This window comes from Eleutherodactylus coqui, chromosome 4 (assembly GCF_035609145.1).
Source record: "Eleutherodactylus coqui strain aEleCoq1 chromosome 4, aEleCoq1.hap1, whole genome shotgun sequence".
Classification (NCBI taxonomy): Eukaryota; Metazoa; Chordata; class Amphibia; order Anura; family Eleutherodactylidae; genus Eleutherodactylus; species Eleutherodactylus coqui.
The window spans coordinates 303257475-303278476 of NC_089840.1; the positions used below are offsets into that span (position 1 = coordinate 303257475).

General features: G+C 45.0%; 1 protein-coding gene across 1 annotated transcript in view; it reads left to right on the forward strand.

Moving 5' to 3' along the window:
- Positions 1-9943, forward strand: part of CLCN1 (chloride voltage-gated channel 1) — a 306841-nt gene extending 296898 nt beyond the window's left edge. The window contains exons 21-23 of the mRNA XM_066601497.1: positions 531-635; positions 5300-5386; positions 8453-9943. Of these exons, the coding sequence (XP_066457594.1) occupies positions 531-635; positions 5300-5386; positions 8453-8752 (492 nt within the window). The 3' untranslated portion in view covers positions 8753-9943. The remainder of the gene's footprint in view (positions 1-530; positions 636-5299; positions 5387-8452) is intronic.
- Positions 9944-21002: the final 11059 nt, after the last annotated feature.

Consider the following 21002-nt stretch of genomic DNA (forward strand, 5'->3'; position numbering starts at 1 on the left):
CCATGCCATTCTTCTAGGTCAGGATCATCTGATGTTGCACTTAGCTCAGCTCTCTCATATATATGCGCGCTCCTGCTGGGGAACAGGCAGGCTTACCTCCCTGAGTTCCAATATGGCCACTCCTGGCTCTCGACATGCAGCATGCTGAATGAACATCAGACAATTATTTTATATAAGAATACATTTCCTTACACTGTTTTGCTCACATTTAAATGTAAGAATAGCGTAATACTGTTTTTCTGTGTATATGGAGTGAGAGACCATTGTTCTTTATTGGGTGTGAAATCATTGGTCCAGGACAGAAAGTAGAATTGGATGGAGAGGTTGGTAGACTCTGAGATAAGTAGTAGGGCTGAACCAGGGGCAAGGAGGAGGACTAGATGGAATCCGGAGGGGTCAGGGACCATGACTAGTGCCCCGCAGAGGCCAATGAACCAGGCGTAGCAGTTCAGCAGAGCCAAGTACGGAGATACTTGATGACCAGTCTCCGTATCCAGCAGACTTGGTGACAATAACTCTCACGTCTTCAGATTGCAGTCTGGGAGCAGCAGGAGCTCGGGAAGGTGGCCTCCTTCGATAGCTGTCTCATTGACCCCTCACCATTTCAGCTTGTGGAGAGGACATCCCTCCATAAGGTACGGCCAGGGCTTTCTATGACTCACCACCTTTATTATCTGTTCTTAATGTTCTCTCTAATTTTTGTAGAGATAAAAGTATACTGCTACCTGGAAACTATCAACAAGTAGGTCAGCTTCTGTCGACAGATCTTCTAAAACCCATATCCACTACAAATGGGATCTGTGTTTGCCCCATAGCTCAGCTCAGTCCGGATCAAGAAGGAATACTCCCATTGGGTAATAATGTATTAAATAATGAGCGTTGCAAGGTCATTAAGGAATCAGACAGACAAGAGCAGCTTGCTGATGGTTTCCCAGTAGCAAGAGGGGATTTGTTCTATGTTGGGAATCACAAACATTTTATAAAAGATATTACAAAATGATCTGAATATAAGAGCCAGGATGAAGAGGCGTCACAGCACTGCTACATGCCTGTCACACACACACACAACTCTGCTACATATACGTCACACACACATAGTTCTGGTACATGCATGTCACACAAACACACAGCTCTGGTACATGCACGTCGCACAAAAAGCACTGCTACATGCATGTCACACACTTAGCTCTGCTAAATCTATGTTACACACACACAACTTTGCTACATACACGTAACACACACAGCTCTGCTACATGCATGTCACACACACAGCTCTGCTATATGCACGTCGCGCACACAGCTCTGCTACATGCACGTCGCGCACACAGCTCTGCTACATGCACGTCGCGCACACAGCTCTGCTACATGCACGTTGCGCACACAGCTCTGCTACATGCACGTCGCGCACACAGCTCTGCTACATGCACGTCGCGCACACAGCTTTGCTACATGTACGTCGCGCACACAGCTCTGCTACATGCACGTCGCGCACACAGCTCTGCTACATGCACGTCACGCACACAGCTCTGCTACATGCACGTCACGCACACAGCTCTGCTACATGCACGTTGCACACACAGCTCTGCTACATGCACGTCGCACACACAGCTCTGCTACATGCACGTCGCGCACACAGCTCTGCTACATGCACGTCATGCACACAGCGCTGCTGCATTTACATCACACACAGCTCTCCTATATGCACATCACAAACAGCTCTGCTACAAACACAACACACACAGCACTGCTACATGCAAATCACACACACAGAGCTGTGCTACATACACATCATAGACACACAAAGTTTTGCTACATGTTGCACAGCTCTGGTATATGTACATTATACACACACAGCTCTGCTTCATACACGTCACACACACAAAGCTCTGGTAGATGCATATCACACAAACGCAGTTCTTCTACATGCATGTCACACAAACACAGTTTTGCTACATGCATATCACAGGCACACACAGAGCTCTGCTACATGCACGTCACACACACAGCTTTGCTACTTGAATGTCACACACACAGCTCTGTCTAAATGCATTTTACACACAGCTCAGCTACATGCACTCACACACATAGCTCTGCTACATGCACATCACACACACAAGCTCTGCTTTATGCACATCACACGCACAAGCTCTGTTACATGCACGTAAAACACACAGCTCTGCTATATGCATGTCACACACACAGCTCTGCTACATGCATGCCAGAAACACATGCACAGCTCTACTACATTCATGTCACGAACAGCTCTGCTACATGCAAGTCACACACACAGCTCTGCTACATGCATGTCACATGTACACAGCTCTGCTGCATGCACCTTACACACAAAGCTCTGCTACATGAACGTCACACACACAGCTTTGCTACATGCATATCACAGACACACACAGCTCCGCTGCATGTACATCAAACACACGCAGTTACCCTACATGCATGTAAAACACACTGCTCTGCTACATGCATGACACACATAACCCTGCTTCATGCATGTCACAAACACACACAGCTCTGCTACATGCATGTCACACTCACACAGCTCTACTATATTCACGTCACACACATAGCTCTTCTACATGCACGTCACACACTCATAGCTCTGCTACCTGTACGTCACACACTCATAGCTCTGCTACCTGCACGTCACACACTCATAGCTCTGCTACATGCACATCACACACGCAGCTATGCCACATGCACATCAAACACAGCTTTACTACATGCACGTCACACACACACAGCTTTGCTACATGTACATCATGCACACACAGGTTTACTACGTGTATGTCACACACCGCACACACACACAGAGCTCTGCTACATGTGCAACACACAGCTCTGCTACATGCACATCACACACACGCAGCTCTGCTCCATGAGCGTCGCACACACAGCTTTGATATATGCACATCCCACACAGTGCTCTGCTACATGCATGTCACACACACAGCTCACCTACATGTATGTCACACACAGCACTGCTACATGCACGTCACACATACAGCTCTGCTACATGCATGTCATACACATACAGCTTTTCTACATGCATGTCACACACAGATCCGCTGCATTAATGTCACAAACACAGTTCTACTACATTTATGTCACACACAGCTCTGCTACATGTACATCACACACAACCATGCTACATGCATGTCATGCACACAGCTCTGCAACATGCACATCACACAAGCTCTGCTACATGCACGTCACACATGTAGCTCTGCTACATGCCGTCACACACACAGCTCTGCTACATGCATGTCACACACACTCAGCTCTTGTACATGCATGTCAGACACACTGCTGTGCTACATGCATGTCACACGGACATCTCTACTACATTCATGTAACACACACACAGCTCTACTACATGCAGGTCACACACAAACAGCTCTGTTGCATGTACTTCACACACACACACACACTCTGCTCTGCTGCACGCACATCACATACATAGCTCTACTACAAGCATGTCACACACATAGCACTGCTACATGCACATGACACACACAGCTTTACTGCATGTACATCACATACACACGCAGCTCTGCTACATGCACATGACACACGTACACACAGCTGTTAGTATGCGTCTGCTGTCCGATCCTGCAGGCTTTCAATAAAGTGAAGGACCTGTGATGACGTCACCGTCATGTGATCAGGGGTGGAGCTCAGAGCCCCGATGACTGATCCCATGATTATGGCATCTTCACATGTAACTCACACAGTCACTCACCTACAGACAGATGGTTGTTAGTATTCCATAGCACCTGAGGCCGGGAGTTTTGTAGGGAATGTAGTCCGCCAGTAATCTGCACAGGATGAAAGACCTGTGATAACATCAGAGATGGTGAGGGAACACTTAGCTAACTTAAATGAATGTAAGTCTCAAGGTCCACATGAATTACATCCTAGGATACTGAAGGAAGCAGCGGAGGTAATTGCTGAACCACTCGCCATAACCTGTCCTGGGCCCAGTGTGGGTCAGCATTGTTATAAATGATCTGGAGGAGGGAATTGATGAGAAACTAAGCAAATTTTCCAATGACACAAAGCTAGGAGGGATAGTTAACACTAGGGAAGAGAGAGAAAGGATTCAAAAAGATCTAGAAAAGCTTGCACAGTGGGCAGCGACTAACAGAATGGTATGTAACAAGGAGAAATGCAAAGTCCTACATCTGGGCAAGAAAAATGAAGAAAGCACATACAGAATGGGAGGAATTGGGCTAAGCAGCAGCACATGGGGAAAAGACTTGGGTATACTAATAGATCACAGACTGAACATGAGTCAACAATGTGATGCAGCAGCCAAAAAGGCAAACACAATTCTGGGATGTATTCAGAGAAGCATAGAGTCTAGATCACGTGAGGTGATTATCCCCTCTACTCTTCCTTAGTCAGACCTCATCTGGAATACTGGGTCCAGTTCTGGGATGTATTAAGAGAAGCATAGAGTCTAGATCACGTGAGGTGATTATCCCCTCTACTCTTCCTTAGTCAGACCTCATCTGGAATACTGGGTCCAGTTCTGGGCACCCCACTTTATAAAAGACATAGACAAACTGGAGCAAGTACAGAGAAGAGTTACCAAGATGGTGAGCGGTCTGCAAATCATGTCCTATGGGGAACGGTTAAAGGATCTGGGAATGTTTAGCAGAAGAGAAGGCTGAGAGGAGACTTAATAGCGGTCTACAAATATATGAAGGGCTGTCACAGTGCAGAGGGATCAGCCCTATTCTCATCTGCACAAGGAAAGACTAGAAGCAATGGGATGAAACTGAAAGGGAGGAGACAAAGATTAGATACTAGGCAATGAGGGGATCAATGAGTGGAACAGGTTACCACTGGAGGTGGGGAGTTCTCCTTCAATGGAAGTGTTCAAACAAAGGCTGGACAAATATCTGTCGGGGATGATTTAGTGATCCTGCACTGAGCAGGGGTTGGACCCGATGACCGTGGAGGTCCCTTCCAACTCTACCAGTCTATGATTCTATGTGATCAGAGGCGAAGCATGTAGCTCACTCACAGACACAGAGCCCAGGTGACTGATCACATGACATTGACATAATTACAGGTCCTGTTAGCACACGGGTGCTATCAGGCTCTGCATCCTTTATGTTTAAGGACCTTTGATGATGTCACTATTATGTGATCAGGGGTGGAGCATGTGACACACTCACGGATGGACAGGTGGTCAGAATTATTTTGATTTATATTTTATGGGGGAATTTTTGAATGTTTTTGTGTTAAATGGTCTATGTGGTTTTGTCCTCCTTTCCAGACGCACACGCTCTTCTCTCTTCTTGGTCTCAGCCAGGCATACATCACCAGTGGAGGAAAGCTGAGAGGAGTCATCGCTCTGAAGGAGGTAAAGAAGGCGTAGAGATGGGTAAACATGGAGTAAGACCGCTGCTAAAAAGATTCCTACAGGTTCACCCCGCAGGTTACTTATCCGGATGTCTACTCCAGTCACAGCCAAAGCTGCCCTCCAAAGTCTGCAACCTATCAGCACTGCATGTACAATACAGCAGCTACGGCCTGCTGCAGTGCATCATGGGAGGCTACTGTATGGCGTCTAAGAGCATGTGTTTTCTAGATCTGCAGCGTTTCGGATGGAGCTTTAGGCCCCCCTCGCATAGGGCGTTTGCAAAACGCTACCTTTTCAGCCCATTCATTTCAATAGGAGACTCAGCTGAAAATGCCCAAAGATGGAACATGCAGCGTTCTCAGCCCTGTGTGAGCCGCCCCATTGAAATGAATGCCTGGTACAGCGTTTAGCACAGGGCTGAACACGCCCGTGTGAGGGCGGCCTTACGTGTGGCGGGAGTATAAACCGGGACGCTGTCCAAGATGCAATGACAACTAGGAAGCAGCTAATATTCTCTTTCTATGGTGCTTCAGCTTCATGAACCTCGGATTGGGAGTCCGGTCCCATCGCCAGCGCTGTATTCTTTAATGGCAGCGTTTTGGGGTTGATATATAAAGTATTTTATACTGCTGGATTCACGCAAATGGATTATGTACAAAAAATGTGCGCAGTGAATAGAACTTCTGGACTCCAGTGGCTTCGTTCACGTAAGCATATTCTACGAGCGCGTGCTCTGTATGTGCAGGCAGAGAGCATGCGTTAACGCGCTCCGCCTGCGCTCCGTCACACGGCGTATGCCTTCACTGAAAGCGAGGTGTAAAATATGCGGCCGAGAAAGATCGAGCGGATGCGGTTTTCTCACGTGAATGAAGCCATTGAAATCCAATATTGCACGATCGCGTTATATGTGCGTAAATACGGTCATCTGAATAAGCCTTACAACACACCAATAAGCAGCGCCCACTGCGCAGATACGTGCATCAGTCCGCTTACGCCAGAGGAGTTCAGCATGCAACATATGTAATGTGCTTATATTTTCCGGTCGGCGGTAACGGCGATGCAACGTTTAGACACTTTTGATGTGCTGCTATTTTTACCCCCAAGCAGCAGAATATTTTGGCTCCATGGGGCTTCCCTTGTTGGGATGACTTCTGGTCTTCACGGATTCCATTTTTGGAAACATACAACATTTTTTCACTTTTTTTAAATATTAGTTACCATTTTTTCCACCTTTTCTCTCCTGCTTATTTTTGCAGCACTCGGGGACTCGAATGTCATGAAGGCTTATTCAATTGGGCTACAAAATTGCACAACTTTGTAGCGCTATAAAAGCGCATGTATATGAAGCTCAAGGTTTCCAATGGGTTCTTTGAGGCTATAAAAACATCTCATGTGAGAGAGCCCATTGGACACCATCGGCTTCACATACATGCCATTTTGTAGCCCGTGTGAATAAGGCTTAAGAGGGATCATTCCTGTAATACACAGCAATACTTCAGCATTGCTGTGTATTACATTGGTCTTGGAGACCCTTCCTCTGGCAGGGCCTCATAGAACACTGTAGATGGCAGACCTGGAGGCCATTTTCAAGCCTTTGGGTGCCATTAGCATCACAGCAGTACCCCACGATCCCACTGCAGAGGTCAGATGGGTATCAATAAATGTCCTTTTTTAAGTTAAACAAACTTGTTAATAATTGTTCATGATTTTCAATGTCACAATCTATATTTCAAAAAATTCCAAATGTCCTGCAGTTCTTAGACTGACTACTAAGCTTAATAATAGTGTGATGTCACAGCTCACCTCCTCCCCTCCCTGCACACTGGCCACTAACCCTAATAATAGTCTGACACTTTCTGTAAAGGAAACTTCTCATCTGTCCTCTCATTATCATAACAGGCAGGATTACTCTGAGAGGAGACACATATATATAGATAACACAGGATCCACCATTCACAATAGTCACAGCTCACCTCCTCCCCTCCCTGTACAGTCAGGATTACACTGAGAGGTGACACCTATATATAGATAACACAGGAACCACCATTCACAATAGTCACAGCTCACCTCCTCCCCTCCCTGTACAGACAGGATTACACTGAGAGGAGACACATATATATAGATAACACAGGATCCACCATTCACAATAGTCACAGCTCACCTCCTCCCCTTCCTGTATAGGCAGGATTACACTGAGAGGTGACACCTATATATAGATAACACAGGACCCACCATTCACAATAGTCACAGCTCGCCTCCCCCCCCCCCCCCCCCCCTGTACAGACAGGATTACACTGAGAGGAGACACCTATATATAGATATCACAGGAGCCACCATTCACAATAGTAACAGCTCACCTCCTCCCCCCCTGTACAGACAGGGTTACACTGATAGGAGACACCTATATATAGATAACACTGCACCCACCATCCACAATAGTCACAGCTCACCTCCTCACCTCTCTGTACAGAGAGGATTACACTAAGAGGAGACACATATATATATATATATATATATATATATATATATATATATATAACACAGGAGCCACCATTCACAATAGTAGTGGGTCGAAGCCCTAATTCTCTGCTTTCTACTCTGCTGCAGATCTGCATCACAATTCCCACCTAAGTGGAGAGCAGAGAATTGAGCTGAGACTTGGGGGAGTGGCTGCCATTGGCTTGCCCCCTAAAAAGTATGTGTGCCCCCTGAGAAGTATGTACCCCACACAGAAAAAGTATGTGGGCACTCTCAACAAAGTATGTGCCCCCCCCCCCTAATATATAAACGGTAAGGTATATTGGTGGCAGCTCACTTCTGATGTTCATGGGGTTCTCCTGATTTGACGCACTTACTCTACATCAGATCTGGTCCAAGATCTGCAGTAGTGGCTCGAACAGCGCTCTGCGCTGCGGTCATTTCCATGCGGACGCTTTCCATGCACAGATTTGAAATTTGCAGAAAATAAGAAGTGAGGTGCCTCTGGATGTGAACTTAGTGGTCGTATCTATGTCTCACCAAAACAGTCAGTCTAAGTCACTCCAAATTGTCTTCTCTTTCCATTAGCTGCAAAAAGCCATTGAAGGAACCGCTCAGACGGGAGTTCGCCTACGCCCACCCTTTGCCAGTTTTCGTGATGCTAGTCGTACATTGTCTCGAAAGGAATCCCAGAGACCGGTTCCCAAGGCTCCACCATCTCCTGACCCTTCCATGATTCCTGATGACCCTACATCCTTAGCTACTCCGGAAGTGACCCCAGATTCGGAGCTGGATGATCTGTCAGGTCAAGGATCGGAGAATGTATCACAGATCCTGAGGGACTTCCAGGTGTCTGCAGAGCACAGTGATGATGATGTGCCATTGTAACCTCAAGCCGTAATGCCTGGAGGAGGGGCAGGATGGTCAATGGAGGTGACTCTGCTTATTTCCTGGTGCCCAGTGACCCCGACTCCTGCTCTACATACTTACTGCTCTTACTATAACATTGTCATGGAAGATAAAGTAAGCCTGATGCTTTGTGACCCTTCTTATAATGTTCTTCAAGAATTTTACCAAGCAATAACCTCAAACCTTCTTCATTGTGCCAACGCTCTGCATTCCTCAACAAGAACTGACTCCTAAGCATCAAGTAATACAACTGCCAGCATCTGCTGAGTCCCTATGATACCGATAAGGGTGTCTTATCACCTCAAAGCCTGTCTACACCTGTAAATGTAATAACAGATCCAGAACGTGGACTTCACAATGGTTCATCCAGAGGCTGAAGGTTAGGGTGGGATGTGGGATGAATTATTAAGAGACATCCCAAGAGAAGGGTCTCCACCCAACTATGCACTAGCTCAGTACTGACCCATGGCTACCAATGGAGAGCCAAATCTAGGTTTCCAAACAGTTTTTTCAAAAGCACAATAGTATTGGTTGCATGTTATGATATCACTGCCTCTCCTCCACATCATTTTTTATACATGATCCCAGTGACATACTGTGGCTATAGTGTAAGTAGGTAGCAGTCACACCCAGTGTCTGGCACTCAAGCCCCTCGGCCACATAAGAAGACAACAATGGTACACGTGGCACATGATAGGTGGGAGCCCTGTTACCCATTTTACATTGGTGCTCTGGAGCTTCAATTACACCTCTGTATGACCCTTAAAGGGGTTGGCCACTTTTAGATGAGTCCTCGCAAAATGTGGGAATGATGGATTTATGTTGCTTACTAGTATTGAGCAAACCAAAACAGTCGAACCTTGTTTTGGGTTAAATTTTGAACCCAAACCTTGAGCAGTTCCTCCTGGCCAAATCATTAAAACTATTCTTCTTTTCCTCCTTAATAAATGTATGTGCTCTAAAAGTAAAGGTGATTATTCTGAAGAAGAAACCCACACAAGAACTGGGAGAACATACAAACTCCATGCAGATGTTGTCCTTGGTCAGACTTGAACTTAGGACCTCAGCGCTACAGGACTGCAGTGCAAACAAGTGAGCCACAGGACCCTCCTCCTCCTCCCTCTCCTCCTCCCGCTCTCTCACTGGTTAGCACTCTTGCCTTGCAGTGATGTGATTCTACGCTCAAATCTAACCAAGGACAAGATCTTTATGGAGTTTGTATGTTCTCCCCATTTATGTAGGTTTCTTCCTCAGAATAATCACCTTTATTCATAGAGCACATACATTTATTGGAGAAGAAGACAGTGTGGTACGCCACTTTTAGCGGTATTGGTGAAGTCCTGGCTCGGTTCGCATTCATTTGGATGGAACCCAACTTTTTCCTAAAGTTTTATGAAATGAAACTAAAATTTTCAAAAGTTCACTCAACACTTTAGCTTACTAATAGAGTCTTGATTGCAGATGTGTCCTGATGTACCTAGTTTTTAAGGCCCTCTCCATTACTTATCTGGCCTCCTGTCCCTTTCATACGATTGCAACCTATGGTGAATTGTTTCAATGGTGACAGTATGATAATGTCCTTGGGCTGCCATTGTATGGAAGGGATAGGAGGCTAGCCAAGCTATAGGCAGTGGCTTGAAAGCTAGGGACATCAGGACACATTTGAAATCAAGACTGTTAGTAAGTGGCCAATCCCTTTAATGGCTGGAAATGTCATTGATCATGAAAGTGTGTCAGTCTTCTGGGTTTGTTTTAGGGAAATATGTATATATTTGTATTAAATATTTTTAAATGCAAAAAAATCCCTCCAAGCGCGTACTTCAGACTCTGCTCTCTGCAGCAGCCCTGCGAGCACCTCCCTGTTCCTCTCTCCTAGCAAGAAATCCCAGCACTAAAGCAAACACCAATAAATGGCTTCTCCACTTTGAGCAACCTCTGTTTCTGTCCACTATAACCTCTTCTGTTTCCCCTTTAAGAAAGCAGTTACAAGATATGTGGGATCAGAGGAGGGGATTAAAGCTACTGAGCCTCAATTCCAAATCTTTCACAGAGCCCCACTTTACTGCAGCCCTTTTATGTGTCTGAGGAGCCTTGGTCTGGCTGCAACTGCACCCTCTGCCAGTGTCGTCTGGTCGGGGAAGCTAAATAATGTAATCACAACGCAGCTAACGAATATTAGCGCCACACAAAGCTGGCATAACACTCCGTTAGCAGATGATGAATGGCACACTGCGGTGCCATAAGGCTACTGTAATGGTTGGGTTGCTGGTGAAAGGCTGGGGGGAGTCTAGGAGGGGGATGAACTTCATGCTATGTGCGTGTGCAGTGTGTACTATGAACTTTGTAAACTTCATGCCATGTGCATGTGCACTGTGTACTGTGGATTCATGAGCTTCATGCCACGTGCATGTGCAGTGTGTACTGTGAACTCTGTGAGCTTCATGCCACTCGTGTGTCATGTCTGTACTCTGGACTTCATGCCATGTATGTGTGCAGTGTGTACTGTGGACCGCATGACACGTGTGTGTCATGTATGTTCTGTGGACTCTGTGAGCTTCGTGACACATGTGTGTGCAATGTCTACTGTGGACTCATGAGCTTCATGTCGTGTGTGTCATGTGTGTACTGTGGACTCATGAGCTTCTGGCCACGTACATGTGCAGTGTGCACTGTGGACTCTCTGAACTTCATAAAATGTGCGAGTGCAGTGTGAACTCATGAGCTTCATGCCACATGTGTGTTCAGTGTGTACTGTGGACTCATGAACCTCATACAACATGCGTGTGCAGTGTGTACTGTGGACTCTGAACTTCATACCGTGTGCATGTGCAGTATGTACGGTGAACTCTGTAAACTTTGTTAGGGATATTCCAGGGACCACAAATGATATGTTGCTGAGTTCCGAATTAGTATTGAAGTGTAGCAGGCCTGCAGGATTCACATGTGTCAGACATGTTGCTGTATTCAAAGAATTCTAAGTTTATTACTGCAAAAAGAGTTTTCATCAAGAAAAGGAGTCTTCATGGCTTTATGCCAAAGCTTCATATAAGGTCTCGTGTGAAACTATTCATGTGAGTAAGTTTTCATTCTCATCTGGAACTAACAGACAAGGACTTATCTACAAAAACCTGTAACATTTCCCCTGTGGAATTCTGAGATCACAAAGGAATGGCTGCACCCCCAGATGAATCCTCATCTCAGGCTGAGAACAGAATTGGGCTAAACTTCAGAGTTAGTATGAGACAAGACAAAATGGCGAGTAACAGACCTTCCGTCTTAGGGCCCGGTCAGATGGGCGTTTTTACATGCGTTTATTCACGCATAAAAAAGACCGCACTGCATAAAAAACCGCGTGACCACGTCCATTAACACCGATATATTCTATCTTTGGTAGGTGCAAATTTTTTGCGCATGTAAAATTTGGACATGTGACCTCTGCCATTGAAAATCATTGGTTTTGTTAGATGCGGATTGCAAACGCACAAAACATGCGCAGCGAACAAACACCCGTCTGACTGAGGCCTTAACATTTCCCCCATTTAAAACTGTTCATCTGGAGATTCTTGGCGACATTGCGTTACAGTTCCATTTCAGGGTTCTACTTTACCCCTGTGAGGCTTGTCCTGTTATTTTTCTTCTGCTTTTCTGCCCGATTCCCACCGTCACCGACTCTCTAGTGGCTGTTTTATCTCGCATACAGGTAGGCGTCCTGAAGTCTCCTTGCTTCTCTTTGTACTTGGTAACATCAAATGTCTAGTAATACAAAGAAAACATAATTATCACAGGGTACAATAACAGATGGCATTATTATTCCTTCTGTTTAACGCGCGGTTAGGCGAAGGGTTTTATCAAGACTGTTTCTGGTATGCCCAAAACATCCCATACATAGAAACATTAAAGAAGGTATACATTGTATGCAGCAACATAACAATATACAAATGACCACTACCTCGCATACAATCCTGAACAACTGCCAGAGCCAAGATAGGCTGAACCAGAACCCGAACAACCAATCAAACCATTCCTGATCCTTGTCCTGTTTGATTGATTGCACTATGCTCTGTATCCCCTGTATCTTTTTATGTATGGATTCTACATTGTTAGTCAAAGTAAAACAGCACATTCCCAGAATCGCACTGGGGATTTAAGGCCAGCAGCATGTAGTCAGTTGTGGCCCTGTTCTGTAAAGTGGCTTTACACACCCCTTGTACATAAAGAAGCAACAAGTCCAGGGGTTGAGAAGTAGCATTCAGAGCCTTGTTCATGTCACATGCTATCCCATTTATTACTCGCCCAAGCCCCATACTCCCACTATGGAAGCTCCTAGTGCTATTACTTCTGAATTACTTAGAAAGGCTGGAGGTCCTTCACAGTTCTCATCCAGTCCTTTTGCCTCTCTCTTACTTCTGTGCAGAGGTTCTGGCTTCTGATACATAAAAATACTTAGATGGCACAGCGCACATGGTCCTCCTGTAATATTTGCAGGAATGTAGATACAGTGTATATGTAATATTCCTGCAAGAAAAGACCTAGCCTGTAGGTAACTTGACATGTCTAAAGTGACTAGGACTTTTTACGGTGTTACATTTCATACAGTTGGTTATACTTTGGCATTTTGTTTGGTTACACAATATCATGGAATCAGATGTTGCTGACACCTGGTTGAGGGATATTTGTGCACATTTCCCTATCTCAGACTTGTTGCAGGTGAAGTTATAACAGACTTCTACTCCCGCCACCTGTCTAACTCGAAACTTGGTCATATTTGCCCACTGGGTGAGTTCTACTTGTGGGCACCTTGGACAGTAGTCATATATATATACAAAATTCTGGATATCACTGTCCTCTACCTTGGTGTCATTATGAATTACTGAGGATACACTTTTTAATACTGAAATTGAGGTAGGTACTGTTAACAGGCAGGTATGCAGTATATCCTCACTGCTCTTAAGATTTGCCATACACATATTAGTAATATTTAATATATCCCGGGCCAGGTATTCCCACCTGGTAGGGACCATCAAATCTGGGTTCCAGCACGCTCATCATGTGCCTCTGAATGACAACCCAATCTCCAGGCTGCAGGTCATGTGTACCTTCAATAGAATTAGGATCTGGAATAAAAGAGAACACTTAGTTGTGTGTTACTTTCAGACGTTTACTTAGAGACTGTACATAGTAGGTCAGTGTCCAAAACTGTGCCTGCAGTTGTTGAGGAAAGTACAGGCTTAGTCTGGGCACACTGCCAAACAAAAATTTCATAGGGAGACAATCCTGTCTTCCTATTAGGTATGTACCTAACTGGGAAAAGGGCTAATGGAAGGCACTCAGTTCAAGGTTTGCCTGTTTACCTCATCACCTTTTGTATTTTTAATTTCAGGGTACCATTCATCCTTTCTACTTTCCCACTACTCTGTGGATAGTAGGTTGTGTGAAAGGCCTGGGATATACCCAGAGCAGATATGATGTGTTGCATTATTTCACCTGTGAAGTGTGTACCTGTTACGATCGTGTGGGCAACCTAAGCACGGGAGCCCACACGATCGCACCCAGAAATGGGAAATGTACACACACAGGTGCACCAGGGTCACACAGGATTCACACAGGTTTCAAGCAAACTGACCCTGTACTACTGGGAGGTTGGCATGGCCCTACCTAAGTGGGGAACATTGCCCCAATAAGGGCAGCCCAGCGGTATTCGGAACTCAGCCCTAGCTGACTCCTAGGAACCATGCCACAGAACAGGAGACATACACATGCCACATGACAAAGACAGAACAGGATACACAGCACACAACATGCAACCACTAGAAACAGATAAGCTGAACGTAAATACCAGGTATTGGTTGACATGTTGTACAATATGTGGAAGCTAGCGGGCCACTTCACGGCTCCTGGTTATACCGCTAGTCCCTACACTAACCAGGAGTCCAACAGAACCGGACAGAGTTCACACAGAAGGCTGGAACAGGACAGGACACAGATAGCAGGCTGACAAGAAACTGACAGAATTTAAACGTACAAACAGACATGAACCAGCAAGACAGAAATCACTCAGCAAAGCTTGCAACAGGACAGAACAGAGCACTGGACACACCACCAGCTGCATCAGGAACGGGACAGAGAACAGGGAACACAAGACAGACTCCACTCAGAACTCACATGTACACACAGCAAGTCTATGTGTCCTCATACCAGGGGGAATAGACAGTCAGCTACACAAGCTGACATAAGGGAGTGTCCAGTTACACCAACTGACACCCGGAGTAAGACATAAGATTTCTGGAGGCTGCACCTGAACAGGGGGAAGGAAAACGAGGCTGCATGTACTGCAGACTAGGACGACAGGTGTCCAGACAATCTTGGGGAAGCAGAGCCACACAATAGACTTACTTGCAAACACAGATCAGAGTGGGAACAAGTTACAGGACACAGAACTAACATGAGTACTCATCCTAGGGGACCCAGCCAGAGACTGACAGGAGCTGGGTTATATGTGAGCACAGAACCAGAAGATTGGCTAGCAGGAACTACCACACCCAGCCAGCTCAATTAACCCTGAGAGTGCTGCTAGGAGTACATAGTACAACAGATCCCAGCAGTGCACGTAACAGTACCTTTGTCTGACTCAATCCCTTCCAGTACCCAGTATTTGCAGATTACCTCAGTCATTAGCTTCTTTGTGGTTACCTGCTCATTTACCTTGGTAACAGGGTAGGGCTCCAACCTGAAAAGACATCAATAACAACAAGCAGATATTCATACTTCCCAACAGGTGGGAGCTGAATGTAGTCAATTTGCAATCTCTGAAATGGGTAGAGTGGCCTAGGCAAGTGTTTTTGTGGCACCTTTACCTTCTGTCCTGGGTTGCTTATGGCACAGATCATGCAAGATTGGACAAATGATGCAGCAGTTACAGAGAATCCAGGGGCCACCCACCATTTCTCAAGCATCAACATCATTGCTGCTTTTGATAGGTGTGTCTTTCTGTGCGTCAGCTGGGCCATAATGGGGTACAGGGACTGTTTCAAAACCTGCAGTTTCTTGTTGCATCAATGCTAGACAATCATCCTGATGTTCTACTTCAAATAGATCAGAATCTTGTTGCAAAGAATTTAAAAATAACTGATCAGCAGTACCTTGATTACCTATGTCTCTCCCTCCCCCATTTGAACCATGGTACTCAATTGGAAGAAGAGTAGCTGGGTTCAAGGTAGTGCACCATTGAAAAGAGATGCTAGAAGGCATGAGGAGAGCACATTGTAGGTAAAAGTGGCATTCTATGGAGCAAAGTCTGAGCGAAAAGTCTCAGAACTTCTGTCCAGCTGCAGTTAGTGTTTCTAACACAAAAGGGTGCAACACAAGCAACGGGGTGAAGGTGTGCTGAGTAATATGCCATGGGGCGTTACCAACCAGTCTGAGCTGGAATGAGAGCAGCAAAACTAAACAATTCTTCTTTTTTCTTTTTTATCAAAGCCTGGGCAGGTAATGCGGAAAATGCTTTACTGGGAGGCAAACTTAATCACTGCTTATCTTGAACTCCTGAGTTCATGAATAGAATATCACAACGGCAGTGAAAACTGACACTGACATATACAAAGGCATAGAAATAGAAAAACAAAAATGTGGCTGAAATTGACACCCTACTCTAAGCGGTCATTTAAGTCTTATGCATAGAGGGAGAGAAATTTTTATCACCAGTCAATCTCTGCATCACACATTTTACATTCATCACAGACTGAACACTGGTCATTAACTCTCATCCATCCATGCGGTCAAGTCTGTCTCTCTCATATAAATATTAAGAACCATATAATCCTTCACAGAAAGGCTGACTAGAGACAGGTCAGACAGAACTCAAATGGCAGACAGAGCTCAGAGAGCGGGGCAGAATTGAGACAGAACAGAGTAACAGAATGACCAGAAAAGGCTGAGTGTCAGGAACAAATAAACATCAAGTGAAAGGCATTAAAGTGCATCAGTTCAGCTTAAATAGGGGTGTAAGGATTAATGAACCCCTCAGGTGAGCTCACAAGGAGAGAGCTGGCTAACCCTCTCAGTGTTGGACAAAAGCAGACCGGGAAAGCAGAGAGACACTAGCAACAGCATCACACAAGCACTACAGCCCCCCTCCTCCATATACAAATGCATTCAACGGCTACCACCTCCCTCTGGAATTCCAAGAGCAGCAAAGAGTAGAAGAACATTCAAACTTTACCTGTTTCCAATACTAGAGCTGTACAACAGATTCCACAGCAACCACTAGTATCTCTAAATTTTCCCATAGTAGGAACACTCAGGTCTCACATAGAGGCTATCAGCAACTCATTTCTCCTACAGGACATTCTCACAGAGAAAACACAACAGTAACACCATTTAGCAAGTACACACACGTCCAACTAATCACAGAACTGACATTTACACAAATAACAGCAAGAATATACCTTAAAATTTATATATCTTTCCTATTTTTAAGACAATATAATTCACTTGATTTATTGCAAATTTCTATTCCATTCACAGAAAGAGTACCGCTGCAATATTTTGCAAGGTCAATCACACACTACTCCCCCTGTCCCTTCTGTTCACTATTAAACCTTCTTCTATCTTTCCTTAACTTATTGTTTAGCTGTTTTTTTTTTTTTTTTTTTAAATTATTACTGTCCGCTATCTTTTGCTATCTGACACTTGTATGAAGGGGACTAAGACGTACAACAAAGATCAGATTACATAACATCAAGACATACAAGATGAGCAGTAGTAGTTATTTGTCACATGATTGTCCACAGACTCAGCATGAACTTGCTTCATTTCATAGGGGGACACAGACTATAAAAAGATTCCCTTTCTCTGAAAAACCCATTACTGCCGTATCTATACTTGCCTTAATCCAACTGTCCAACATATCTCCCAATCCATTAATACTTTTATCCAACCTCCGTGACTATCCCTAAATCCTTCCCAAACTTGCTCGTCTAAGACTCCATTCTCCTGAAATGCCTGTTTCTCTCAACAGCTTACTAAATCCTTTCCCCACAGCTTGTTTACCTTCTCTTTCTTCTACTATTTCTTTGGCTGCTTTCCATGTAGGCATACTCTTGCCCTGTACGTTTCCCATACTCTGTCATTAGTGCGCTATACTTCCGCCCCCTCTTATTTGTTCCATGACTATTTTCCATTTGTTTACAAAAGATTTCCTCAGGAGCTACTATAGAAAGTTAATTTTAAGTTAAAGGTTGTACCTATTTAGAGGTCAGTAAGGGGGCTCCACGGCTTATCATTGCCTGTATCTCTGTGCCACCTTCTACAATACCCAGACTAGGAATAGTACATATAAACAAATACCAACAGTCAAGCAAATATCTTCTCACTCAAGCAACATATCAGCCCATCTGAGTTCTTATGGACTCGAGGACTTACAAAGAAGCATGCACACATATCCTCAGACAGGAGAAGGAACAACCAAGAAGCACAGACCAGATTGACAAGATAATGTCTTACCATACAGCACTGTTTTTCAGTCTGTGGTTCTGGGCTGCTTCCTCCCACTTGTGTTCCGAGAGTTGGAGTACAATGATCATCCTTCTGTCGACTAGAGACCCGAGTTGCACACCAAGTTTATTAGGGATATTCCAGGGACCACAAATGATATGTTGCTGAGTTCCGAATTAGTATTGAAGTGTAGCAGGCCTGCAGGATTCAAATGTGACAGACATGTTGCTGTATTCAAAGAATTCTAAGTTTATTACTACAAAAAGAGTTTTTATCAAGAAAAGGAGTCTTCATGGCTTTATGCCAAAGCTTCACATAAGGTCTTGTGTGAAACTATTAATTCATGTGAGTAAGTTTTCATTCTCATGTAAAGCTAACACAGTACTTATGTACAAAAACTAGTAACATTTCTACTGTCAAGAAATTTGATAGGCGGCGCTCACTTATTCAGAAGTCCATAAAGACGTCATATGGGCTCATAACGAGATGATAGATGTGTGATCTTTGTAGTCTGGCAGATGGTGATTTTGCCCACATTTATGCAGATCGCTGGTGCACTGCAGAGCGGCTTGAAGAAACTCCGATCATGGATATGATGGAGTAAATACAAAGAAAATGGAAAGAAGAAAAAAATCTCAGCGCTCAAATATGGGTACAATGATAAATATAGATGATGGAGACAGAAAAAAGGGAAAAAAAAAACAAAAAAAGGATGTGGACTTACTTCACGGAGGCGTCGTTTGAATAGACGCCCCCAGTCTATTGGAACCACTAATCCTGCTGCCGACGGGAATTTGTTACGCTTGCTGGGACTGGGGGAGTCTATTCAAAGGACGCCTCCGTGAAGTAAGTCCACATCCTTTTTTTGTTTTTTTTCCCCCTTTTTTCTGTCTCCATCATCTATATTTATCATTGTACCCATATTCTGAGCGCTGAGGTTTTTTTCTTTCCATTTTCTGAGACAACTGAGCAAGCTATATTTCACGAGAGATTCTGAGATAGCAAAGGAATGGCTGTACCCCCAGATGAATCCTCATCTCAGGTTGAAAAAAGAATTGGGCTAAAGTTCATAGTTAGTGTTGCATGAGACAAGACAAATTTTAGAGAAACAAAACTTCAGTCTTAACAACTTTATGCCACATGCGTGTGCAGTGTGTACTGTGGACTCTTGAGCTTCATGCCACGTGTGTGTTTAGTGTGTCCTGCAGACTATGTGAACTTCATACAACGTGCGTGTGCAGTGTGTACTATGAACTCTGTGAACTTCATGCCACGTGCATGTGCAGTGTGTACTGTGGACTCTGAACTGCATGCTGTGTGCATGTGCAGCGTGTGCTGTGAACTCTGTGAGCTTCATGCCACCTGCGTGTGTATAGTGGCCTAGTACAATGGGGCCCCTCCTCACAAGTGTGCACGCATTGTGTCATCTTGTCGGTGTCTTTTGTGTTGCCTGACTGAGGTATATTGCATACCTGCCGCACTGAATGGGTTAAGTGTCTGGTAATGATAGGAATGTCTGCGTAATGTACCTTTTTGTCTGTCATGACCATTCTTGATATATGTTTTTGCAAAAGGTGCGCGAGATATAGTTAGGTAGAGAGAGAATAGTGGAGAAGTTGCAGAGGAGCTACATGGGCACCTTCATCTCCATTTGGCCCAGAATGGAGGAGGCTGAGAGAATGGCCTGATGGCTGCTGAGAACTACTACCACTCCCTGGAGCTCACAGCCAACAGTGAGAGAGAGAATGAAGAGAAGTTCTGCAGCATATTCTCTTGTTACCGTGAGTATGGACCAGTAGAGACTGAAAAAAAGGAAAGAGTGTTGCTGGGCCAGGACCTACAGATAACTACAACTGTGGTTTCTACTGCATTCCCGTGAGTTCTCCCTGTCACATCATTTGTCAAGATGCTGTTCAGGTGGCACTAGATGCAAAGAGTTCTGTTATGGAGGGTTCAGTAAAACAACCAGCCGTCCATCCATTTCCAGAGGTTGTTTCTTAAAAAGAACCCGTGTGTGTGTGGATTTACTCTGTCACCTAGGAATTCCCCCACAGAAGCTGCACGAGAGAGAGTTTACTCCACCAACTTGGAATTCCTCGCAACAGAAGAAAAGGTGACGTTACGAGTGACAAAGAAAGGATTCAGGTAATCCACCATTGGGTTACCCTGTTTATAAGCCTGCCCTCGGCCCCTTGGACGTGTCACCGGTTACCCTTCGGGTGGAAGAGGGTAAAGCCACCGAGAAAAGCCCCAAACTCTACCCCGCTATCTCCTAGGCTGTGGCCGCTCATTGGACACTGTATGTCTAGTGTGTACTATGGACTCTGTGAACTTCGTGCAGTGTGTGCAGTCTGCACTATGGACTTCGTGCCATGTGCGTGTGTAGTGTTTACTGTGGACCTCATGCCACGTGCATGTCATGTGTGTACTGTGGACTCTGAACTTCATGCCCCATTTGTGTGCAGTGTGTACTGTGAACTCTGTAAGCTTCATGCCACCTGCGTGTGTAGTGTGTACTGTGGACTCTGGGAACTTCATACTACTTGCTTGTGCCGTGTGTACTCTGAACTTCATGCCAAGTACATGTGCAATGTGTACTGTGGACCTCATGCCACGTGAGTGTGCAGTGTGTACTATGGACTCTGTGAGCTTCATGTCATGTGTGTGTGCAGTGTGTACTGTGGACTCATGAGCTTCCGGCCACGTGCATGTGCCGTGTGTAGTGTGGACTCATGAG